General features: G+C 46.2%; 1 protein-coding gene across 2 annotated transcripts in view; it reads right to left on the reverse strand.

Annotated features, from left to right (window-relative positions):
• The window catches only part of LOC120943596 (lipopolysaccharide-induced tumor necrosis factor-alpha factor homolog), a 116,340-nt gene that overhangs the window by 35,071 nt on the left and 54,326 nt on the right, over positions 1-26,943 (reverse strand). Inside the window, exons 1-4 of one of the 2 annotated variants that reach the window (XM_040356973.1) lie at positions 24,941-25,128; positions 23,435-23,506; positions 20,424-20,477; positions 3,808-3,973 (exon numbers count right to left, since the gene is read on the reverse strand). In XM_040356973.1, coding sequence (XP_040212907.1) covers positions 3,808-3,973; positions 20,424-20,477; positions 23,435-23,495 — 281 coding nt within the window. In that variant the 5' untranslated portion in view covers positions 23,496-23,506; positions 24,941-25,128. Of the gene's footprint in view, positions 1-3,807; positions 3,974-20,423; positions 20,478-23,434; positions 23,507-24,940; positions 25,129-26,943 lie in introns of those variants that run through there. The other variant, XM_040356972.1, reaches the window with a different exon arrangement.

A 26,943-nucleotide genomic window follows, 5' to 3' on the forward strand; every position in this document is an offset into this window, starting at 1 on the left:
GCAAGTCGCCTTAGAAGTCGTCTTCAGGTCGCCTGGCCGAGTCGCCCCCGAAGTCGTGCCGCCCCAGCAGTGGCGTAGCTAGGGTTGTCAGCGCCCGGGGCAAGGCAAGAAATTTGCGCCCCCCCCCTAACCTGCGGACTTTTTGCACTCCCCGAGTCCCTTCCCTTCTTACAATAGTACTGACCAGCCCGATTCCTATACTGACCACTACACTGACCTCTACATGGACCTACATGATTTCTAGACTGACCATTACACTTACCTACCTGTCCACTGCACTGACCTACCCGATTCCTACATTGGCCACTACACTACACACTGACCATTACACTACACTAGCAAGTATGCAGTAAACACTGACCACTACACTATACACGAACCACTAACCCACACACCACCACCACACTATACACTGACCACTACACTATACACTGACCACTAACCCACACACTGACCACTATACACTTACCACTAACCCACACACTGACCACTATACACTGACCACTATCCCACACACTGACCACTATCCCACACACTGACCACTATACACTGACCACTAACCCACACACTGACCACTAACCACTGACCACTAACCCACACACTGACCACTAACCCACACACTGACCACTATACACTGACCACTAACCCACACACTGACCACTATACACTGACCACTATCCCACACACTGACCACTATACACTGACCACTAACCCACACACTGACCACTAACCCACACACTGACCACTAACCACTGACCACTAACCCACACACTGACCACTAACCCACACACTGACCACTAACCACTGACCACTAACTCACACTGACCACTATACACTGACCACTAACACACACTCACCACTATACACTCACCACTATACACTCACCACTATACACTCACCACTAACCCATACACTGACCACTAACCCACACACTGACCACTAACCCACACACTGACCACTAACCCACACACTGACCACTAACCCACACACTGACCACTATACACTGACCACTAACCCACACACTGACCACTATACACTGACCACTATACACTGACCACTAACCCACACACTGATCACTAACCCACACACTGATCACTAACCCACACACTGATCACTAACCCACACACTGACCACTATACACTGACCACTAACCCACACACTGACCACTATACACTGACCACTAACCCACACACTGACCACTATACACTGACCACTAACCCACACACTGACCACTAACCCACACACTGACCACTAACCCACACACTGACCACTATACACTGACCACTAACCCACACACTGACCACTATCCCACACACTGACCACTATACACTGACCACTAACCCACACACTGACCACTAACCACTGACCACTAACCCACACACTGACCACTATACACTGACCACTAACCCACACACTGACCACTATACACTGACCACTATCCCACACACTGACCACTATCCCACACACTGACCACTATACACTGACCACTAACCCACACACTGACCACTAACCTGACCACCAGGGCTGGTGCAAGGATTGTTGGCGCCCCCGCCCTGAACCACTTTACCCTGACCTTAGAAAAAAAGAAGCCCTAAGGCAAACGCTGCGCTAATTTAAGAAGATAATAAAAAAATGATGATAAAGTGTATAAGAAAGCAGCTGGCACTTAAGTTCACTACAAAAAAAAAAAAAAACCTTAGGATAGATCTAAAAAAAATGGAAAGAGTGCAGCGCTTATGTGGTTAAAACCATGTGTGAAATAAATGTTATACCTTGAAATGTAAACAAATGATATGTGATAAATGTATTAAAAGGAAAACTAATGCAGAGTCCAAAAAGAACACAACATAGTCCGTGAAGAGTTAATTCCAAAAGCAAATCCGTGAAGGGTTAATTCCCAAAAAGACACATTGCTTGCCAAGAAAGTGAAGATAAAGTTTGGTGAATAATAAGTCCCAAAATAAACCAGGGTATTACCAGAGAATTTGGGGACTTATTATTCACAGAACTCTATCTTCACTTTCTTGGCAAGCAATGTGTCTTTTTGGGAATTAACCCTTCACGGATTTGCTTTTGGAATTAACTCTTCACGGACTATGTTGTGTTCTTTTTGGACTCTGCATTAGTTTTCCTTTTAATACATTTATCACATATCATTTGTTTACATTTCAAGGTATAACATTTATTTCACACATGGTTTTAACCACATAAGCGCTGCACTCTTTCCATTTTTTGAACATATGTGACCTATCTGACCCCCGACACCTACACTGACCCCCGACACCTACACTGACCCCCGACACCTACCCGACACCTACACTGACCCCCGACACCTACACTGACCCCCGACACCTACCCCGGCACCTACACTGACCCCCGGCACCTACACTGACCCCCGACACCTACACTGACCCCGGACACCTACCCGACACCTACACTGACCCCCGACACCTACCCTGACCCCCGACACCTACCCTGACCCCCACCCTGACCCCCGACACCTACCCTGACCCCCGACATCTACCCGACACCTACACTGACCCCCGACACCTACACTGACCCCCGACACCTACCCGACACCTACACTGACCCCCGACAGCTACACTGACCCCCGACAGCTACCCAACACCTACACTGACCCCGGACACCTACCCTGACCCCCACCCTGACCCCCGACACCTACACTGACCCCCGGGCACCTACACTGACCCCCGACACCTACACTGACCCCGGACACCTACCCAACACCTACACTGACCCCGGACACCTACCCTGACCCCCACCCTGACCCCCGACACCTACCCTGACCCCCGACATCTACCCGACACCTACACTGACCCCCGACACCTACACTGACCCCCGACACCTACCCGACACCTACACTGACCCCCGACAGCTACCCGACACCTACACTAACCCCGGACACCTACACTGACCCCCGACACCTACCCGACAGCTACACTGACCCCCGACACCTACACTGACCCCCGACACCTACACTGACCCCCCAAAACCTACAGTCTGCGTCCTACAGTACTTCCTGTACTACTCACACCCCCCTCCCCACAGCTGTGTGCAAATCCATCCTCTGAGTCCTCCTTACCTCTGTCTCTGTCCCGACTCCCCGCCAGCGCCATCCACCCGCAGCGTGCTCCATGGTGTTAGACGCTGCACCTCCATCCATGCTCCGAGTCCCATCTCTACTGAGCCGAGTCGCCCCTCCACTGCGCTCCACTAGAGTGTTAGAGTCCCCGCCAGGCAGCGTCATCCACCCGAGGCAATCCACAGACATCAATGCTCCAGTCCCATCTCCATTGAGCCCCGCTCCACACACAGAACTGCACCACAGGGACAGACGGAGGAGGAGACAGCGGGTTCCTTTCAGCACTTGTCTCCCGCTGCCATGTTCAATGTTTCCCGGCGCACTCTGGGCATATGGGGGTCATGTGCGGATCGGGGACTGGCCAGCCCCACACCGCACATGACCCCCATACACCCAATCACAGGGCGCCGGACATTAAACATGGCGGCCAGAGATCGGGGGGGACATAGAAAATAAAAATTAGGAAGAGGCGAGGCACGGAATTTCGCCCCCCTAAATTTTTCGCCCGGGGCCCTAGCACCCCCTGCCCCCCCCCCCACGCTACGCCACAGCGCCCCAGTGTGAACCGGCTCTTTGGTTCAGAAATCTTACATGTTGTGAAAGTAAGTTTTATATAAGTTAATAAAATGAGCAAACATTTTGTATGGTAGTTATTGCACTTGGTAAATTAATAGCTGTACTTATAACCAGGTTGTGATGTTTACCCAAAAAAGATCAGAATGCAAAAGATAAGCCAGGTGAGGGGGCCTGTGTTATACTCCACTCTTGACACTACGTTCTGGCGACAGACTGGACACATGCAAGCAGAAGGTGACTCGTGGAATGAGGTCGTCATGATCACTGTTGTCGATGTGACAGGAGTCATAACAACTGAATGGACAAAAGAAAAGACAAAACACTATTATTCTTTAGGTCTTATACCTCTTTATGCAACAGTGAGACCAATATAAGCCAAAGCATGTGTACAGCAAACATATGCTAGGAATGCCAATGTTTTTGTTATTACAAAGAATACATTCTGGGCTGCTACAAATATGCTATAAAACTTGACAAACAATGTAATAAAAAAAATTGTAACCCTCTCTGATTATCTAAATTAACAATCAAAGTATATAAACCTCCCTTACAGGTCACCAGTAATATAATCTATAGCAATTCACTTTACCGTTGTAATCAAACTCGCAGCATGGCAATTTCCACTTACCAGATAAAAAGGAAACTGCACTGCATCATGAAATTATGTGTTACAAACTGTGGTTTTGGTGTAAAACTTTGTTAGGGCTCAAAAAAAAAAAGCTGCTTTTGCAGGATTTTGAGCTTTTATTTCAGCTTGAAGAAGCTTGTTCTTTTTTTGTGCTCTTGTGCATGTTTTAATTGAGCTTCCTCAAGCTAATTTAAGCTTCTTTGAGCTTTTTTGAGAATATTTTTTTTTTCCACAAACCCTCCTAGATAGTATTTTCTTGACCACTGTCTAAACAAAACAAAAAGCTTGAACAAATGTTTCTGCGTGTTTTTGAGCTTCTTTGAGCTTTTTTTGAACTCTTTGGGACACTAGCTGCTCTTCAAAACTTGAGTTTGGTGGGGGTTGTTCTGCCTGTACGAGCATATGCCTGAAAATGCCTAAAAAAGCCAAAGGGGTTGATTTACTAAAGGGAAATCCACTCTGAACTACAAGTGCACTTGTAGTGCAGTCACTGTAGATCTGAGGGGAAGCTCTGAAATTTGGAAGCTCTGTAGATTTTATCATCCAATCATGTGCAAGCAAAATGCTGTTTTTTTGTTGTTGTTTTTTCCTTACATGTCCCCAGTGCCGATCCTGACCTCCCTGGGACCCTAAGCAAAATGACATGGCACATTAAAAATGAGAAGCGGAGGGCGCTGACGACAGTGACATGTCACATTAAAGAAAGTTGAGAAGCGGGGGGAGGGGGTGTTCTGCTGTCGGAAATGACTCAGCCAGCGAGTTTAGAAGCGGGGTGAGGGGGCGAAAATGACTTCTCACCAGGCGGGGCCTCTAGTAATTTGGGGGGCCCTTCACAGCTTTGCAGGGCCCTAAGCGGCTTGCATAGTGAGCCTATAGGGAGGATCGGCCCTGCATGTCCCCCTCAGATCTACAGCGACTGTACTTAAAAGTGCACTTTCCTGACAGACTCCATGGCAGCCTACGTGTGGGTAAATCTCGCCCCTCATACCTCACAGGACCCTTCTCCCATAAATCTTTGCTCTGGGCCAGAGGCCGTGTTCCTTTTTTTTGTTGTCCTCCTCCTAGGACCAAGATATAGTCTTACCTTTTCATTAAGTTTTCTGTAATCCAGGCCTGGTGGTGTGCACTGCGATACGTTGGTGGTTAGCGGTGATCCTCTCTGCAGTCCAGCAATCCTAGCTATTAGCAGGTGAACATGGGCGATATGATGCGATACCATGAAGAGCTTACTAACCTGGCCATTGGCAGGCAAGCGGCAATATGGCCAAACGTCCCAGCTATTAGCGAGAGGCCTTGTAAACGCCCGATCGTGCAGTGGGTCGAGCGAACAGCTCCCCAGTCCCAGGTTCTGGTCCGGATCGTGCCATGGTGGTGGTAAAGTACAAAGATATTCGTTTTATATAGCAGCCGTATCCCTGTGTTTTGTTTGTCTCCTTATTTTCTATCAAACTCCAGTGAGTTGCCATGGCGGCTGGAGCGCAGCTGCGTTCCAGCTCGCTGCTTCAGGAAGTCGCCAGGACCTGTCTGCGCATTTGCAAGCCACGAACGAAGATTCAGTGCTTGGTTCGAGCAGCCGCGATTTCGCCAAAATGGTTGCGGCGGTTGCGAATGTGATTGGTCGCGACGTTTTTCCAGCGCAGGCGCGCTGTGGGGGCGGTGACATTATCGGCGGCAGATTTAAATAGCTGTCAAAGCAGCAAATACTTGGGATGACTTGCAGGCTTATGCAGCGGTTTCCCTAGGCAATGGTCTCTGGTTTACAAGGTAAATTGTTTGCTGCATGCTCCCTAGGTGCTGGCTATGTTTGTTATGTGTTCTCTCATGCCTGTTGTCACTCCTGTTTCTCATAAGGCTTCAATGGTTCATTTCAGTTTCAAACTGCCTTGCCATGGATATGTCACTGCCCTCCTGTGGCCAACCCTTGCGCTGCAGATAAGATTTAGTTCTTTTCTGCCTGTGATGCTTGGGTTCACTCATTCGGGAGCTATTAACCCTTTCTTTTCACACAGCACTTCTAGGTCTGAACACCAAAGCATGGCAAAGACCGTCCTAGGTCTCAACGTCATCACTCCTCTTCAAGCTCCAGACGTCATAGATCTTTCTTTAGATCTAGGTACCACAGAGAGGAGTCTAAAACCACCTCTGGGCGACGCTCTCACCACCACTCCAGCCGCTCTGTGAGGAAAGCCTGCTGGGTATGTGGGCCCCAGGCTCCGGAAGGTAAATCGCTCTGCGAGCGATGCTTTTCTAAAGTCGCAAAAGAGAGGGTGGAGACCAAAAAGTGGAAGCACTGGTCAGAAAGGTGGTCCATGAATCCCTGAGTAAAGCAAATTTTGGTCATACCCACAACCCTGCTGGCAACACTATGTTAGTCCCTATTAGGGATGATCTCGAGGCCCCAGGCCCTTCACAGCTGAGAAATTCCTCAATTGAAGCCTCGGACAGTGGGGTGGAGGTAGATGACCCTGGTGCAGGTTTTGAATTTTCTCCATTACCACAACTGGTCAAAGCTGTCAAAGAAGCTTTGAGATGAGAAGAGCCAGTGGGGGCACCCTCCAAACAGAGGAAATATTTTAAACGCCTCAAAAAAGAACACCCTAATTTCTCCTTTGTGGGTAAACTTGGCGCAATAATTACAGATGAATGTGGCGGTGTTGAAAGGAAGTATTGCCTGTTAATAGGGTTGTCCCGATACTAGTATCGGTATCGGGACCGATACTGAGCATTTGCACGAGTACTTGTACTCGCGCAAATGACCCGATGCTTCACCCGATACTTTTTTTTTGTGAGAAGAGAGCGGGGGCGGAGAGTGGGCTTAGAGGTGGTGGAGAGCAACCTGTGAACATGCTGAAGGGCGGACAGTGGGCGGAGAGCCGGCTGAGAACGTGTTGAGGGGCGGAGAACTTCACCTGATACTTTTTTTTATTTTTATTTTTTTTTCAGTGACGAGGGGGCGGAGAACAGGCTTAAAGGAGGCGGGGAGAGGCCTAAGAACGTGCTGAGGGGCGGAGAGCAGGATGAGAAACTGCCTGAGAGGGGCGGAGAGTGGGCGGAGCAACAAGAACAAGCAGGACCGAGAGCGGAGCAGTCCTCGGGTAAGGAAGAAAAATAGATTGTGTCATGTGAACACTGAATACTGCTGTGACTGTCACTCACTAGTACTATATCGCAGTTGCAAGCAACTTAGGTATTAATTGAAAGATCGTATGTTGCTGACATTTATTTCCGGCAGTTGTATTGGGCAACTCTGCAACAGTTTTACATACAGATTCACAGACCACGTGAATTTGTGTCAAGTTGCGCCATAAAAAAAGCACTGATTTTGTGCGAAACGTCGGCTGTCCCCTGTTTCTGTTGCTGTGATCTGGTAATGCTTTTGCTGTTCATTTAATAAAAGACAACCTGTACGGTTTTTGGAGTGCGGCCATCCATCCTTCATTGAACCTTTATGCTTGCGCTATTTGTTGCATAGACGGGAGACAGATTTCTAATGAGTGTCTATAAAACTCTCGATGAACATTGCTAGCCTCTGCTGCAAAAGGGATAATGTAATGTTTGGTGTATTTTGAGGCCATCAAGATGTGTCTGTTTTAAAGGGGAGATGTCAGAGGTCTGTTAAGACCCCTGATATCTCTCCAAAGACCCGCAACAGGGCTGATTAATAAAAAATTAAAAATAAATTGCAATAAATATTATTTAAAAAAATTAAAAAAATGTAAATAAAAAAAAAAACACACTGAGAATCCACACTGAGAATCCACACTGAGATTTTTTTTTTTTAGGGGGGGGGACCCCCCCCCCTAAAAAAAAAAAAATCACTGTAAAAAAAAAAAATAGTAAAAAATAAAAGTTGTAAAAAAAAGTATCGGTAATTGGTATCGGCGAGTACTTGAAAAAAAGTATCGGTACTTGTACTCGGTCTCAAAAAAGTGGTATCGGGAAAACCCTACCTGTTAACAAAGGTGTCAAAAATGTACCCATTTAAAAGCAAGGATGTAAAACACCTGGAGTCGGCTCCTCTCATTGATGCAGCCCTAATGAGGATGGTGAGGCACGTCACACTCCCATTGGAGGATACTGTTTCCTTTAGGGATGGCCTGGAGAGGAAAATTGAGACCGACCTCAAGCGGATCTACATTACAGCGGGTATGAGATGCAAACCAGCTCTAGCTCTCACAGCTCTTTCTAAAGAGATGGAAGTCTGTGCGGACGACATAGATGCTTCTCTGAGGAGCATCTCAGAAGAACTGGCCAGGAGCTCATCTATTCATGGGCTAAGGTTGGCGCTGGCTTTTTTGGGTGAGGCTTCCCTAAACATAATTCACCTGGTGGCTCAGATCATTCTGTCATCTGTCACGGCTAAGCGTGCATTGTGGCTGCGCCCATGGGTAGCTGAGCCTGCCTTCAAGCAGGCATGGTGCAGGATTCCCTTGGAAGGTTCGTCCCTCTTTGGGAACAAATTGGACAGTGCCATCACCCGTGCCAAAGGGGGCAAGTCGGGGTTCCTTCCCCAGGATCGCTGTCTGCTAAACCAGAAGAGAACACAGCCCAGGCAAGGTTCAGATCGAGCAAGGGATGCTCGCTACTATAGGCCTGGCCATGAGTTCAAGAAGACCTGAAAGAAAAAATAGCCTTCAGGCCAGAAGTTTTCAAAAGGGGCATCTTCCGGTGGACAAGAATCCCCTAAGTCTTTATGATATTGCGCCTGCCCAGAGAGAGTGAGTCGGCATCCTTGCCTCTCTCGGAAGAGAAAAAGCTAATTCTCCTGTCCTATGCAGACTCTCTTGTGGTTCAGGGTGCTGCAATTCCGGTTCCAGCCGACGAAAGGTTTCAAGGGGTCTACTCTTCCCTCTTCATGGTGTTGAAGAAAAATGGCCAGTTATAGACCTAACCCACTTGAATTATTTTATCAAGAAGAAGTTCAAGATGGAGATACTACTCATGATCAGTCAAGCAATCTAACCAGGCGATTAGCTTGTGTCTATAGACCTGAAAACGCCTACTTCCATGTTTCGATAGCGTCAGAATTCCAGAAATACCTTTGCTTTGCTGTTGATCAAATCCATCTGCAGTTCACCTGTCTCTCCTTCGGGCTTATGACATTGCCTTGTGTGTTTTCAAAACTCTTGTTGGCTGTCGTGGCTCTGATCAGGACCAGAGGTATCCATCTGTATCACTATCTAGACGACCTGCTTTTGTTATCTCGGGACAGGGAGCAGTTGCTAATCCACAGATCCCAGGTCATGTCCACTCTGCTCGAGTTTGGTTGGCTTCTGAATCTGGAAAAGAGCCATCTGGATTCTATGCAGTCCCTGGTATTTCTCGGGGCACACATCAACGATATCAAGAACACCATCTTGTTTCCCCTGGAAAAATCTCAGTGATCCGGGACAGAGTTCGTCTTTCAATGTCGTCCTCTCATCTCCGAGCCTCTCAATGCCTAAAGATCATTGGCACCATGGTGGCAACAACACCCATGGTAAAGTGGGCTCAGTGGAAAATATGGCCCTTCCAGAAGGGTTTCCTTCAGCAGTGGAACCCAGGGCTTCGGGATCACTCTATCCAAATAATCTCATCCATGCGGGAGAGCCCTTCTTTGTGGCTACAACAGAGGGACCTCCTCAATTGTCACTCCATCGCACCTGTGTCTTGGGTCACCATCACTACAGATGCCAGCAACAGGGGCTGACAGAAGTAGCCCAAGGCATATGGAATTTTCCCTCACAGGATAGTTTCCAATGTTCTGGAACTCCGAGCAGCATTCTGCGCTCTGTAGGCCTTTCACCACTTAACAGCAGGAGCCTCAGTCCTCTTAAGACTGGACAACACGACGGCAGTCGCATACATCAAGAGACAGGGGGGTACTCAGTCTCTCCCTGTCGAAGGAAGTAGAGCCCATCATGATCTGGGCCCAGAAAAACCTGACAGCTGTCTACCTCCCTGAAGTCCAGAACGTTCAGGCAGATTTTCTGTCAAATTTATCTGGACAATGAGTGGACTTCCCCCCCGAAGTCTTCAGGAGGGTCCTGTCCCTGGGAGTAATTCTGGAAGTAGACTTGTACGCCTTCCTGTGCAACTTCAGACTAGAGAGATACCACACGAGGTCTCGGTATCCCCAGGCTTTCGGGTATATGCTCTGAGAGACCATTGGTGGTTCCACAGGGCCTATTCCTTTCCCCCGATTCCTGTCATTCTCTGGTTTCTGTCGAGGCTCAGGATAGAAGAAGCAGAGATAGTGGCAATAGTCCTGTACTGGCCAAACAGGCCATGGTTTTCACTGCGATGCAACTCAGCTTCCGGGACCCAGTTCCTCTACCCTTCAGACCAGATCTCCTATCAAAAGGGGCAATTATACATCCATCAGAGGCATTGCTAGGGGGGTGCGGGGGGTCCGCACCAGGTGACACCCACTAGAGGGGTGACACCATCCCGATTCAAAAATAAATAAATATTTTTTTAGCTGACATGTGGGGGGGGCGGCCCCCCCGCGACTGCAGCGATGAGCGCCGCGGAATCAGAGCGCAAAGCGCCGCGGTACAAGAGGAGGGGGGGTTGCGGGGTAACACCGCAGCACCATCCATCCCCTCCTCTCACAGCCACGGGCTGTTATCGGTGCTCGGCAGTCGACACACAGGCACAGCCCCCTCCTCTCTGTTTGTGTGTACAGAGGGGGAGGGGCCGAGGGGACCTTCTGTCCATGTGCCGTGGCACTGCCTGCGATTATTTGAGGTACTGAATGGGAAGGGGGGGTGTTTGCACCTGGGGGGGTTTCACTGAAGGGGGGGTGTTTGCACTGAGGGGGGGGTTGTACTAAGGGGGTGTTTGCACTGAGGGGGTTTTCACTAAGGGGGGTTTGCACTGGGGGGGTTGTACTAAGGGGGGGGGTTGCACTGGGGGTGTTTGCACTGGGGGGGTTGCACCGAGGGGTTTTGCACTGAAGGGGGGTTGCACTAAGGGGGGTGTCTGCACTGAGGGGGGTGTCTGCACTGAAGGGGGTCTGTGAAACATGCAGGGGTCCAGAGGTGCAGGTGGCTGTGTAATGTAAAAGGGGTGCAGTGATGCAGGGTGCTGTGTAATGTAAAATGGTCCAGAGATGCAGGGTGCTATGAGATTTAAAGGGGTCCAGTGATGCAGGGTGCTGTGTAATGTAAAGGGGTCCAGTGATGCAGGGTGATGTGTAATGTAAAGGGGTCCAGAGGTGCAGGGTGCTGTGTAATGTAAAGGGGTCCAGTGGTGCAGGGGATGTGTAATGTAAAGAGGTGCAGGGTGCTGTGTAATGTAAAGGGGTCCAGAGGTGCAGGGTGCTGTGTAATGTAAAAGGGTCCAGAGGTGAAGGGGGCTTTGAGATGTAAAGGGGTCCAGTGATGCAGGGTGCTGTGTAATTTTAAAGGGGTCCAGTGATGCAGGGTACTGTGTAATGTAAAGAGGTCCAGAGGTGCAGGGTGCTGTGTAATGTAAAGGGGTCCAGTGATGCAGGGTGCTGTGTAATGTAAAGGAGTCCAGAGGTGCAGGGGGCTATGTGATGTAAAGGGGTCCAGTGGTACAGGGGGATGTGTAATGTAAAGGGGTCCAGTGATGCAGGGTGCTGTGTAATGTAAAGGGGTCCAGAGGTGCAAGGGGCTATGAGATGTAAAGGGGTCCAGTGATGCAGGGTGCTGTGTAATGTAAAGGGATGCAGGGTACTGTGTACATTTAAAGGGGTCCAGTGATGCAGGGGGCTGTGTAATGTAAAGAGGTCCAGAGGTGCAGGGTGCTGTGTAATGTAAAGGGGTCCAGAGGTGCAGGGGGCTATATGATGTAAAGGGGTCCAGTGGTGCAGAGGGCTGTGTAATGTAAAGAGGTCCAGAGTGCTGTGTAATGTAAAGGGGCCCAGAGGTGCAGGGTGCTGTGTAATTTAAAAGGGTCCAGAGGTGAAGGGGGCTGTGAGATGTAAAGGGGTCCAGTGATACAGGGTGCTGTGTAATTTTAAAGGGGTCCAGTGATGCAGGGTACTGTGTAATTTTAAAGGGGTCCAGTGATGCAGGGGGCTGTGTAATGTAAAGAGGTCCAGAGTGCTGTGTAATGTAAAGGGGCCCAGAGGTGCAGGGTGCTGTGTAATTTAAAAGGGTCCAGAGGTGAAGGGGGCTGTGAGATGTAAAGGGGTCCAGTGATACAGGGTGCTGTGTAATTTTAAAGGGGTCCAGTGATGCAGGGTACTGTGTAATTTTAAAGGGGTCCAGTGATGCAGGGGGCTGTGTAATGTAAAGGGGTCCAGTGATGCAGGGGGCTGTGTAATGTAAAGGGGTCCAGAGGTGAAGGGGGCTGTGAGATGTAAAGGGGTCCAGAGGTGAAGGGGGCTGTGTAATGTAAAGGGGTCCAGTGATGCAGGGGGCTGTGTAATGTAAAGGGGTCCAGTGATGCAGGGGGCTGTGTAATGTAAAGGTGTCCAGTGATGCAGGGGGCTGTGTAATGTAAAGGGGTCCAGTGATGCAGGGTACTGTGTAATTTTAAAGGGGTCCAGTGATGCAGGGGGCTGTGTAATGTAAAGGGGTCCAGTGATGCAGGGGGCTGTGTAATGTAAAGGGGTCCAGTGATGCAGGGTGCTGTGCAATGTAAAGTGGTCCAGAGGTGCAGTTGTGGAGAGGGGTACACAGTAGTAACAAAAAGATATTGAAGGATGCAGAGGTATGCAGGGGGCACAGTGGGGTGTTTTTACATTTTAACATGGGGGGGGTGCCAGATATTGGATCCGCCCCGGGTGCCAAATGCTCTAGGTACGCCCCTGGCCTATAGGCTCCTGAGATGTGAATTCCGGTTCTGGAGAAAGAGAGGTGGGGGGAGGGGACAAAGAAAAATGGAGAGAAAGAAGAAGGGATAGAACAAACAAGAAAGATGGATAGGGAGAGAGGGAAAAGGGGAAGAAAGGAGAACAGAGAGCAAACAGTAGGGTAAAAAATATTTGAAAAATGTTATTATGGGGGGGGTGACACCATATTTTACCGCACCGGGTGACACCAACCCTAGTGACGCCACTGACATCCATGCCCGCCAGCCCATCTACATCTGATGATCTGGTTCTTGAGAATGGAAGGTTGGAGGCCATAGGCTGTCCAAGTAGGGCCATCTCCACATTATTAAATGCCACTAGAAGGCACCAACAGGGTCTACCAGAGGATTTGGAAAAAGTTTGCAGACTACACCACTTCCACTGCAGGTTCTTGCAATAACCCAAAGATACATGATATCCTGGGCTTCCTACGATCAGGCTTGGATCTCATTGTCAGTCAGCTCGCTGCGAGTCCAAGTCTCTGCAATCTCTGCCATTACAGGTGTTTCCTGGGCTAGACACCCTCTTACTGAGTAGTTGTTTAGATGAGCAATAAAGCTCAGACCTCAGAAAAAGACAAGATTCTCTAATTGGGATCTTCCCCTTGTCCTGGATTTTTTTCTCAGGTAGAGAGTTGGAACATGAAGATCAGTCATCTATCAAATGACTCTCTCTAAAAGTTACCTTCTTGGTGGCTATAACATCGGCCAAGAGGGTCTCTGAAATCAGCTCTCTGGGATGCAAGGAGCCATTTTTAACCTTTTTATAATTCCTATGTTGGGTTTAAAACCCAAAGTAGCATCTGTGTTTCATGACAATCAGGAGACTGCTCTTCCAACTTTCAGATCTACCGAGGATTCCAGTGTTCATCCCTTAGATATTGGAAAAGCTCTGAGTCAGTATCTTGAAGCTACAGCTTCTTTCCGTCAGACCGACCACCTGTGTGCCTCTTCCAGATCTATCGCAGCATGGATTGTTCAGGCCATTTAGTGGGCCTTCAAAGCCAAGGGCTTGGCACCTCCAGAAACGGTGAATGCTGACTCAACTAGAAGTGTGTCTTAATCATGGGTCACGTGGCTACAGAAGTTATTTGCAAGGCGGCCTCGTGGTCTTCAATTGACACGTTCAAGGCACACTACTGCGTAGAGCCAGCCTCGTTAATTTTGGTTTACGTATATTGTCTGTTGATGGTGCCAATTAAACCTTTTTTTTCTTTTGTCCAGCACTCTGCCCACCCGGGTGTGTATGGCTAGTTATTTCCCACACGTAGGCTGCCATGAAGTCTGTCAGGAAAACTGAAAATTTATATCAAATACTTACCGTAATTTTCCTTTCCTGATGGACTCCATGGCAGCAGGAGTTCCCTCCCAGTGGCTGGAGTAGGCTAAATTATGGAACACGGCCTCTGGCCCAGAGCAAAGATTTATGGGAGAAGGGTCCTATGTGGTATGAGGGGCGGGATTAACCCACATGTAGGCTGCCATGGAGTCCATCAGGAAAGGAAATTTACGGTAAGTATTTGATATAAATTTTCCGTTTTCAGTGCACCTTCAAGCGCACTTGCAGAGCACTTGTAGTGCAAAGTGGATTTACCTTTCGTAAATAACCCCCTATGCCGATGTGTCAATCCCAGTACACCGCACTGTTTACTTTTTTTTTCTTAGACTGTTATTGAAATGACATTAAAAAACACCTCCCCCTCCATGTAATAGAGAAGGATATGTTGTAGTGCCCAGTAGTCCTAAAACACTTTGGGGGTTATTTATGAAAGGAAAATCCACTTTGCACTACAAGTGCAAAGGGCACTTGAAATTGCACTGAAAGTACACTTGTACACTTGTGCAGTCACTGTAAATCTGAGGGGTGGATCTGAAATGAGGGGAAGCTCTGCTGATTTTATCATCCAATCATATGAAAGCTAAAATGCTGTTTTCTATTTTCCTTGCATGTCCCCCTTGGATCTACAGCAACTACACTTCCAAGTACACTTTCAGTGCAATTTCAAGTGTAGTTTGCACTTGTAGTGCAAAGTGGATTTTACTTTAGTAAATAAATCCTCTAGCTGTCTTGAGAAATGTTGGGCTACTGATTTGTTGCTGCACATTTAAGGAGTATGGGTCTGCCTCTAGGTAGGTCTCAATGTATGTATACCAATGTAAATATCCCAATTTGGTAGCTCAGATAGTTTGGAGCAGCGGTTCCCAAACTAAAGCCTGGTGCTTGCCATAAACCAATCCATGCAATGAGAAGGCCAACAGGGCTTTGTCATTTGCATGCTTGGGGAGATATGGAGATAAGTTACACATGTATACCAATGTACGAAAAAACAGTGTAATGCAACACCTCACCATATACGTATCTAGGAGGAAGAGCCGAGCCTGTGTTGTCATGCCAGAGTCTCGCCAAGTGCGGTGGTAAGCTGGCAATTGACAGTATATGTAAAACCCTTTTTAATTACTTGCCGACCAGCCGCCGTCTTTGTACGGAGGCAGGTTGGCTTCCCTGCGCAATTCACTGTAGCTGTACGGTGGGCGCTTTAAAGACTCTAGAGGGCGCATGTGCCCCTGGTATCGACATCGAAGCTGATGCGCGTGGCCGGTGGCCGCAATGTCTGCCGGCGACCGGTGATCGCTCCTCAGAGCCAGAACAGGGATCTGTCAATGTAAAAAGACAGATTCTCATTCTGACAGGGAAGTTTACATAGTTTACATAGTAGGTGAGGTTGAAAAAGTCCAAGTTCAACCTATGTGTGTGATTATAGGTCAGTATTACATTGTATATCCCTGTATGTTGTGGTCGTTCAGGTGCTTATCTAATCGTCTTTTGAAACTATTGATGCTCCCCACTGGAAACCACTGCCTGTGGAAGGGAATTCCACATCCTTGCCGCTCTTACAGTAAGGGTCCTTTCACACGGAGCGGACCGTTTTTGTGTCCGCTCCGTGTGTGTGTGTCCGTCGGCTCAGAGGGGATCATCCGTAATCCCCGCTGAGCTGTCGGCGGACAGGGCGGTCCCCGCACACTGTGCAGAGACCGCCCTGTCTTTCCTCCGCTCTCCCCTATGGGGAATCGGATGAATATGGACCGTCTGTCTATATTCATCCGATCTGATCCGCCGGACGGAAGAAAAATAGGGTTTTCTTCCGTCCGAAAAACCGGATCTTTACGGACGCGGATCTTTGCGGACGTTAGCGGATGCATCATCCGCTAACGTCTGCAATCCCATAGGGATGCATTACAAGTCCGTAAACGGACTTGTAAAAAACGGACGAACGGTCCGCACATGTGAAAGGGGCCTTAACCACTTAAGCCCCGGACCTTTAGGCAGCTTAATGCCCAGGCCAGGTTTTGCGATTTGGCACTGCGTCGCTTTAACAGACAATTGCGCGGTCGTGCGACGTGGCTCCCAAACAAAATTGGCGTCCTTTTTCCCCACAAATGGAGCTTTCTTTTGGTGGTATTTGATCACCTCTGCAGTTTTTATTTTTTGCGCTATAAACAAAAATAAAGCGACAATTTTGAAAAAAATGCATTATTTTTTACTTTTTGTTATAATAAATATCCCCCAAAAACATATATAAAAAAAAAAAATTCCCTCAGTTTAGGCCGATACGTATTCTTCGACCTATTTTTAGTAAAAAAAATCGCAATAAGCGTTTATCGATTGGTTTGCGCAAAATTTATAGCGTTTACAAAATAGGGGATAGTTTTATTGCATTTTTATTAATTTTTTTTTTTTTACTACTAATGGCGGCGATCAGCGATTTTTTTCATGACTGCGACATTATGGCGGACACTTCGGACAATTTTTACACATTTTTGGGACCATTGTCATTTTCACAGCAAAAAATGCATTTAAATTGCATTGTTTATTGTGAAAATGACAGTTGCAGTTTGGGATTTAACCACAGGGGGCGCTGTAGGAGTTAGGGTACACCTAGTGTGTGTTTACAACTGTAGGGGGGGGTGGCTGTAGGACTGACGTCATCGATCGAGTCTCCCTTATATAAGGGATCACTCGATCGATACGCCGCCACAGTGAAGCATGGGGAAGCTGTGTTTACACACGGCTCTCCCCGTTCTTCAGCTCCGGATCGCGATCGCGACGAAGCGGCTAAAAACAAATAGCCGCGCCGTCGTCCCGGATCGCTCCCCGAGGGAACCCGACCGCCGCATGTAGCGGGGGGGGGTCCCGATCGCCACGTGTCTTACTAAACTCCCTTCTGCAGAAAAGTTTTATCCCTATTGTGGGGTCACCAGTATGGTATTTGTAAATTTAAACCATATCCCCTCTCAACCGTCTCTTCTCCAGAGAGAAAAAAGTTCAGTGCTCGTAACCTTTCTTCATAACCAATATCCTCCAGACCCTTTATTAACTTTGTTGCCCTTCTCTGTACTCGCTCCATTTCCAGTACATCCTTCCTGAGGACTGGTACCCAGGACTGGACATAATCCTTACTCCAGGTGAGACCGGACCAGTGTCTTGTAGAGTGGGAGAATTCTCATTTTATCTCTTGAGGTAATGCCCTTTTTAATGCATGTCAATATTCTGTTTGCTTTGTTAGCAGAAGCACGCCATTGCTGAGCCTATCATCTACTAGAGATCAGGAACAGCGATCTCTCTCTACTCCCTGTCAATACACTGCCCCCACAGTTAGAAACACCTCCCTAGGACACACTTAACCCCTTGATTGCCCCCCAGTGTTAACCACTTCCCTGCCAGTGACATTTATACAGTAATCAGTGGCTATTTTTAGCTCTGATTGCTGTATAAATGTCAATGGTCCCAAAAAAAGTGTCAAAAGTGTCCGATCTGCAATGTCGCAGTTCCGCTAAAAACTGCCAAACTATATCCCCTATATTGTAGACGCTATAACTTTTGCGCAAACCAATCAATATTCACTCATTGCGATTTTTTTTTTTTTTACCAAAAATATGTTGAAGAATACATATTGGCCTAAACTGATGAAGATTTTTTTTTATTCGGATATTTATTATAGCAAAAAGTAAAAAATATTGTGTTTTTTTTCAAAATCGTCGCTTTTTTTTGTTTATATCGCAAAAAATAAAAACCGCCAAGGTGATCAAATACCACCAAAAGAAAGCTCTATTTATGGGAAAAAAAGGAAGAAAATTTTGTTTGGGTACAACATTGCACAACTGCACAATTGTCAGTTAGAGCGATGCAGTGCCGTATCGCAAAAAATAGCATGGTCAATACGGGGGCAAATCTTCCGGTCCTTAATTGGTTAATGTGGATTCTTGTAAGTGTGATTTATAGCGGGGATTGTGAATAAACTTGCAAAAAACTGTTTGCACTATGTCTGTGCCTTCCTATCTTATATAATTTATGAATCGTACCCTCTTATTGTGCCGGAAAGTGGATGGGACGAGTGTCTCGTGCTTATTAAAGGGTTTGTAAAGTATTTTTTTTTTTTATCTTAACCACTTGACCACCAGGCACGTAAACCCCCTTAATAACCAGACCAATTTTCAGCTTTCGGTGCTCTCACAATTTGAATGACAATTACTCAGTCATACAACACTGTACCCAAATAAAATTTTCGTCCTTTTTTTCACACAAATAGAGCTTTTTTTTGGTGGTATTTAATCACCGTTGGGTTTTTTATTTTTTGCGCTATAAAAGAAAAAAGACTGAAAATTCTGTAAAAAAAAATAATTTTTTCTTCATTCTTTTGCATAAATGTGAAAGATGAAGTTACGCCGAGTAAATAGATACCCAACATGCCACCCTTCAAAATTGCACACGCTCGTGGAATGGCGCCAAACTTCGCTACTTAAAAATCCCCATAGACGACGTTGCAGGGTATTGCGGAGTATTGTGGGGTATTGCGGAGTATTGTGGGGTATTGCGGAGTATTGTGGGGTATTGCAGGGTATTGCGGAGTATTGCGGGGTATTGCAGGGTATTGTGGGGTATTGCGGGGTATTGCGGAGTATTGCGGGGTATTGCGGAGTATTGCGGGGTATTGCGGAGTATTGCGGGGTATTGCGGAGTATTGCGGGGTATTGCGGGCATTGCAGAGTATTTTGGGGTATTGCAGAGTATTTTGGGGTATTGCAGAGTGTGGGGGCATTGCAGAGTGTGGGGGCATTGCAGAGTATTTTGGGGTATTGCACAGTGTGGGGGCATTGCAGAGTGTGGGGGCATTGCAGAGTGTGGGGGCATTGCAGAGTATGGCTGGTACTGCAGAGTATTGCACAGGGAGGGATCGATGGCTGGATCTGTGACTGCATGTGTCACAGATCCAGCCCGCAGCAGCAGCAGCAGCTGCTGCTGCTTCCGCTCTCTCCCCTCTCCTCTCTCACACTGTACCGTTCGGTACAGAGAGGAGAGGGAGGAACCGGCGTCATCACATGACGCCGGTTTGTTTACTAGTGATCGCTCCGTCATTGGACGGAGCGATCACGTGGTAAACCGCCGCTATCAGCGGCGATTTACCGTGATCCGTGATCAGTCGGGTCCGGAGGACCCGGCGGTCATGGAGACTCCCGTGTGCGCGCCCCACAGGGCGCGCGGGAGCACGATTCTAGGAGGACGTACATTGACGCCCTCCTAGAATTAAGCAACCGCCTTGTAGACGTATTTCGTCTATAGGGCGGTTGCTAACTGGTTAATAGCTTCCTTTACCTTAATGCAGTGCTGTTTTCATGTCCTCATTGTTCGTTTTTGCTCTCAAGTTGCTGTAATTCTTCTCTGATCTCCACACTTCCTGGTTGTCTGTTTCCTGATAACCACAGTACTGGGAGCTTTCTCTCTGTGGTCACTAACTTCAATGAGGTGTGATTACTGTGTGTCTAAAACCCCACAGCACCAATCAGTTTCGTTTTCCAAACCATCACTGCTCTGTATTGGCTCTGTGGCTCTGTACATCACAGAAGCAGGAAACATGCAAAAACGAAACTAGAAACTGTAGGTACATTATATGATAGATTTTTATCTATTTTTAATCATTTTTAAAAGGAATCAGTTAACTATTATGTCTCTATACCCTGTAAACAGTCATTTTAGCAAAAAAATATGTTTTTATTTACAACTCCTTTAACTTGGAAACTCTACTCCTGGCTCCTTCTGAGAATTTGTATTGTTAAAGAGATTCTTCTATACAAAAGGCATAGGAAATGGGGACTGGGTGCTGCTCAAATGGTTTTCAGTAGAAGTGCATGATTTGAGTCCGATTTCTCTCTCTTATATACAGTATATGCGCACACACACATATTTATTTTGATGACTTTTTTTTGTTACTAAACTTTGTAAAGCATTTGATAAGAATATTGATATAACTTTACCTGTTGGTTGAGGTACTCCATAGGGTGGAGGGAGTGGATAAGCAGCTCCTACACCTTCACAAACAAATTGAATATGCATAGTAAATTTACACATGAATTTAAAGCAGCTATTAGCATAGATATCAAGTTAATCTGCCTATTTTTCACAGTAATTGTGATAGTTCATATTAACGCCCTGGACCAGTATCAGCCATTCTTGACTACTTCTGCCTGGCTTCCCTACTTTTCTCTCTTCTGAAATCCCCACAATCATTCTTGGTGACTTCAACCAGGGCCATCTTATCCAGTGGGCACACCTGGGCATAGCCAAGGGGCCCCAGGTGTCCATGGGGCCCCATCAGGACGGGCAGGGCCGATCCCAGGTGGGTGCACAGCACCCCGGCACTGTAAGATGCTGCAGAAAAGGGGCGCCAAGCCTCCGAAGCTGTAGCATGCCACTTGACTGCACTGGTTGCTAGAATCTCGGGCCTAGCAACCAGTGACGTCAGAGGCCGCCGCCGCCCCAGCATTCAGAGTGCGTGGCCTCCGTGGCTGGAAAACTAGATTGGCTCCACCCACCTCTGCCATCTTCAGACTCAGACAGCGTAGCAAGTCGCAGGTCACCATATTCATTGTTTGGGCCCCAATGCATTTCTTTGCCCAGGGGCCCATGATGCTATTAAGATGCCACTGATTTCAACATCCCTGTTAATACTGACACTCCTGCTACTTCTTCTATCTTGGTCAGAACTAAAACAATATCATGCAAAAAATTAAATTCTAGACAGGTTTCTCATAAATAACCAACTAAGGCTGTGAAGTGAATAATGGTGTTCTCTCTTTTCTAAAATCTAGTTTTAATGGGAACAAAAATGAAAAAGAATGAACCCTTGTAGCATATACACCAGGCGCAGCAGCATGGGTAGGTAACTATCCCTAAGATCGTTTCGTCATAAATGACACCCCTGATGATGTCATTTATGACGAAACAATCGCTGTAATCCATACATACACATGCTGCTGTGCCTGTGCAATCGCTGTTTAAAACTCACAAGGAATTTTTCTGTTTGATCTGTTGATTGTGACATGATCATAGTTTGGACTTTTATGTAAGTGTACTGTTTATTAAACCTGATATTGAGACAGTATCACACTATGGGGGTCTTTTACTAAAGGCAAATCCACTTTGCACTACAAGTGCAAACTACAAGTGCAAAGTGCACTTGAAGTTGCACTGAAAGTGCACTTGGAGGTGCAGTCGCTGTAGATCCGAGGGGGACATGTAAGGAAAATAAAAAACAGCATTTTAGCTTGCACATGATTGGATACTAAAATCAGCAGAGCTTCCCCTCATTTCAGATCTACCCCTCAGATTTACAGCGACTGCACTTCCAAGTGCACTTTCAGTGCAATTTCAAGTGCACTTTGCACTTGTACAGTAGTTTGCACTTGTAGTGCAAAGTGGATTTGCCTTTCTTAATAACCCCCAATGTGTAGTCTTTTTGTCTCCTAAACATACTGCTAGCGAGGCTTCCTAGTATTGTATTCTGAGTTGCTGTGAACTTCCTGGTGTATACCACCCACAGCCATAGGAGAGGAATGTCCGGATTTCTTTCTTAGTGGATCAGCGATCCAACCAAGCACTGTGTGACCTCTGAGTAAGAGGGGTCACTGGTTTTCCGGTAAGCCTCCATTTTTTATTATGGTGAAGGTGTCACGCCATCAGGTGTATGATTGTCATTTCCAAACACTCTTCTCCCATGGGACTTTCTTTGATAGAATCCAGGTTTATATGAACTTTTTGTTTGCACAATGTAGTTTTGCATATGTGTCTTCAAACTTTATTCAGTTATTATTGTTTATATATAATGAATTGTCTGCATATTAGTATATTTTGATATTTGTATTCGCACAAATTCACTTTTATTTTTTAGCTCTGCTTTTTTTTGACATATATTATCTGTGCCTGGTGTCTAAGTTATAGTGCACAGCTGCTAATTAAATTTGAGTTCCTAGAGCGGATATATCCTTTACATTTATAAATTAATTATATGCTTGAGTCTTTTAAACTGTTATGCAGGTGCAAATCAGAAGTCAACCTGACACAAGAGAACTTGATATGCCATAAATTATATGGAATTGATGAATCATGTGAAAAGTGAAGTGATCTTATTATTTATTTGTTAATTTTCACTAAATCCCAGCACAACTAGAGAATTGATCACGGTGTGCTCTCCTGCTTAGTGTGGTTAGTTTTTAATAGAAAAGCAGGGGGACTGACAGGAACACCAGGGATTTCACACAGAGGAAGTAATACAAAGAGAACAGAATACTTTTTCATACAATACATGTCAGGAATATGAAGTGTTGGGGTAACAAACGCTTTAATATCATTCCTTTTGGTGACCCAAAACACTCAGATCCTCATCCCTAAAAGTGATATTAAAGGCTCCTGTTTTTTTTTTTTTTGGTTTGTTTAATAACAAACATGTCATAATCACCTGCTCTGCTTATGCTTTTGCACAGAACAGCCCGGATCCTGCTCTTCTCGGATTCCCCGCGGATGATCCTGGCCTCTCCCTCCTGCCAAGTGCCCCACAGCAAAAATCTAGCTATGAGGGCACCCGAGCAGGCTCGCTCCTGAGCCCCTACTCTGTGTGTCCATTCACACTCAGAGCCACGGCTTGGCTCTGCCCCTCTCTCTTCTCATTGACTCACTGGCTGTGATTGCCAATGGCTCCTGCTGCTGCCTTAGCCAATGGGGAGTGAGAGTCCCAGGAGAGAGCCAAGGCTCTTGTGCACATCGCAGGATCGCGATAGAATTTAGGTAAGTATTAGGGTGTTCGGGGGGAGCTGCACAGAGAAGTTTTTTTTACCTTCATGCAAATAATGCATGGAGGTAAAAAAAAAAAAACATAAGCCTTTAGAACCACTTTAACAGGAACCACATTGGGGGTAAAAACACATCATTTACAACCACCCATACAGGATAAGTGTTATCCATCATTAAAAATACATTTCTATATACCAACCTGGCTGTGGGTAAGATGGTGCTGATGCTGGATATCCTTTATCCATTTCTGGCTGATACATGGTTTATCTACCTACATGACAAAAAAAGGAAAATATAATAAATTTAGTAATATCTTGAAAATACCTGTAATTTTCTATTATGCATTTAAATATTCTGATGCCTGTTGACACCGTGAACGGGGTGTATGGCATGCGGATCCCGCTAGATCCCTTGACCCTACTGCTCAGTCATATGGAGGATTTACAGGAAGACAGATACACTAAGCTTTGTTTGACTTTCCTCCTGGTCTATGCCAGGAGGGAAAGCCTCCTTAGATGGAAGTTGATGGAGCCGCCCACCAGAGAAACTTGGTGCTCCCCCCCTATAGACTAACTTATCAGAGCAGACAATACCCAGCAAAGTTTGACAAAATTTGGTCGGGATGGATAGATGCCAATGGCTAGTATAACTGAACCAGAATGGGGAGATTGCATGGGACAGTGTCCCTTACTTTAATATTATTCCCCCCCCCCCCCCGGTTTGATTTACCCTTCATTTATTCAGGGCATTGATACGGGTATAGAAACTATAACCATTATGCTTATGGAGTGTCCTGGTTGCTGTTGTGAATATCCAGTGTATACTGTGATGTGTCCCAGGTGCTCTGGGAATAAGACCATGCACTGCTACCATTTTCATGTCAATGAATATGTCTCTATGACTTTGTAATGCTGATTTGATTTCCAATAAACATCTCTGTAAAAAAAAAAAAAAAAAAATCTGATGCCTATTGTTAGCAGGGACAGTTAAAGTCCATGCTAACACTGATCCGAACAACGAACAAGACTTTCTATATTTTGTGTACTTGTTGGTCCTAATTATTTTCTCATGATAAATGTCCCCTATTTATGATTTTTTTTTTTTCACGCAACTCATTATAGGAATACTACCCACACCTTTCCCTCTCTACATCAAAACCCTAAAGTTCTCATGGGCTGTTGAACTGTCATTCAATTTTCTAGTTACATCCCATGTGTCTCCCACACATGACAGAAACTTGCATTTAAGTGATTCTGAACAAATGTTAGGAGCATGTGCAGTAGTGTAAAAAAAGGTGGATACCCTGCGCTGCCAGTAATAAGTGAATGGAAGCTACTCACACCGCGCATTTGAATAAAAAGCGAAAAGGAAAATAAATGTGTAGCGCTCAAACTGACTGTCAATAATGAAAATCAATTGCCAAAGAATGTGAAACACATAACAATTATAAACAGAATGTGCATCAACAACATACAAGTCCCATATTGCAGGAAATAAATATGGTGCCGCTGGGCACGTGGTGCAGTGTGAACTGTTGCGCCTGTTGGTTGGTGCCAAAATGCAAAAAGTGATTCAATCAACAATAGTTCGATGAAAATATTCACATAAACCAAAACAAAATCAATCTAGTGAAAAAGTGAATGGATGAGATGAGTGACTTCTCCAATACGTGATAAAACCACCACCGAAAGCAATGCAGGCTTACCGGAGCGTGTTGACTTAAGATGACATATGCCACTGAAAGTCAAGGGAGGCTTATAATGACTGGTGTCATATACGATCCAAGGCAGAGTAGTACATCAACCGATCATCGTATCCTCTATGAGATAAGTGGATGGAAAGAGACTGGATACTATGCTGACGATAGAGTCCCCAGGCTGGTTATTCCTCACAGTGTGTTAATGGTATATGGAGATAGGAGAAAAGAGGCCACATAGCGTAATCCCGTTTAAAATGGAATTATTTAATTACAGCTATAAAACTTACATTTAGCTGGAGTTAAAAGCACTTTGTATACAAATGGGGCGGCAGTGGAGTCCTCCCGACGCGTTTCGTGGTCATAGCACTTCGTCTGGGGCTGCAGTAGTGTATTTAGGTTTTGTGCTACCCTAGGCCTGACTAAGCTTGTGCACCCCATAATTTAACCACTTAAGGACCGCCTCCTGCACATATACGTCGGCAGAATGGCACGGCTGGGCACATGTACGTACAGGTACGTCCTGTACTAGTACCCAGCCGTGGGTCCAAAGCTCCGGGACCGCGGGACCCGCGGACCCGATCGCCCCTGGAGTCCCGCGACCGGTCCCCGGAGCTGAAGAACGGGGAGAGCTGTGTGTAAACATGGCTTCCCCGTTCTTCACTGTGGCGGCAGCATCGATCGTGTCATCCCTTTTATAGGGGGACACAATCGATGACGTCACACCTACAGCCACACCCCCCTACAGTTGTATACACACTTCAGGGAACACAAAAACCCCATCAGCGCCCCCTAGTGGTTAACTCCCAAACTGCAATTGTCATTTTCACAATAAACAATGCATTTTAAATGCATTTTTTGCTGTGAAAATGACAATGGTCCCAAAAATATGTCAAAATTGTCCGAAGTGTCCGCCATAATGTTGCAGTCACGAAAAAAAATCACTGATCGCCGCCATTGGTAGTAAAAAAAAAGAATTCATAAAAATGCAATAACACTATCCCCTATTTTGTAAACGCTATAAATTTTGTGCAAACCAACCAATAAACGCTTATTGCGATTTTTTTTTTTACCAAAAATAGGTAGAAAAATACGTATCAGCCTAAACTGAGGAATTTTTTTTTTTTATATTTTTGGGGGATATTTATTATAGCAAAAAGTAAAAAATATAGAATTTTTTTCAAAATTGTCGCTCTATTTTGTTTATAGAGCAAAAAATAAAAACCGCAGAGGTGATCAAATACCACCAAAAGAAAGCTCTATTTGTGGGACGCTGTAACGGGAGTCACTTTAGGGGCACAGGGTGAATGAGAACCCCACTATGGTCTGTGCTAGTCACATTTAATGCGGTCAGATATTGTATATATTGTATATATATTGTGTGTTGGCTGATGTGTACTTTTAAGCTTGCTGTGATGAAAGGGGTGGGGTGCGATTGCATCCTATTGTCTATTGTGGTAATTTAGTCTGCTACTGTGGTGAATGATGTGGATTGGAGCTTGGTAGACAGTCTGGATACCTATTATGGGATGTTAAAGTGTCTTGCTGTGAGGAAAGGGGGGGGTCACTCCAGCACCCCCCCCCCCCTGCTAAGACTGTTTACTGAAGGAGAAGTTTGAACACACCTGACCTGTATCACCATTGTCATTGGACAATTTAACCCACCCTGTTTTCCAAGGGTGGGAGGCATGTATTTTGAAGAGAAATGTGTTACCATGTGCAGATAATAAAGATTCATTCCCTGTTTTGAACCTCAAACAGAGCTGTGTGTCTCGTTTCTGGGGGGAATTCTTATGGGTCGTGTTCGTTTGCCTGATTGTGGAGTGTCGATAAGCTGTCTTGGGTGGAATGGAATATCGTGAAAGGATTTAACCCCTGTCCCATTTGGGGTTCCGTTTTAGACGCCAATTTTGTTTGGGAGCCACGTCGCACAACCGCGCAAATGTCAGTTAAAGCGACGCAGTGCCGAATCGCAAAAAGGGGAAAGGTCCTTTAGCTGCATTTTGGTCCAG

Source organism: Rana temporaria, chromosome 6 (genome assembly GCF_905171775.1).
Source record: "Rana temporaria chromosome 6, aRanTem1.1, whole genome shotgun sequence".
Classification (NCBI taxonomy): Eukaryota; Metazoa; Chordata; class Amphibia; order Anura; family Ranidae; genus Rana; species Rana temporaria.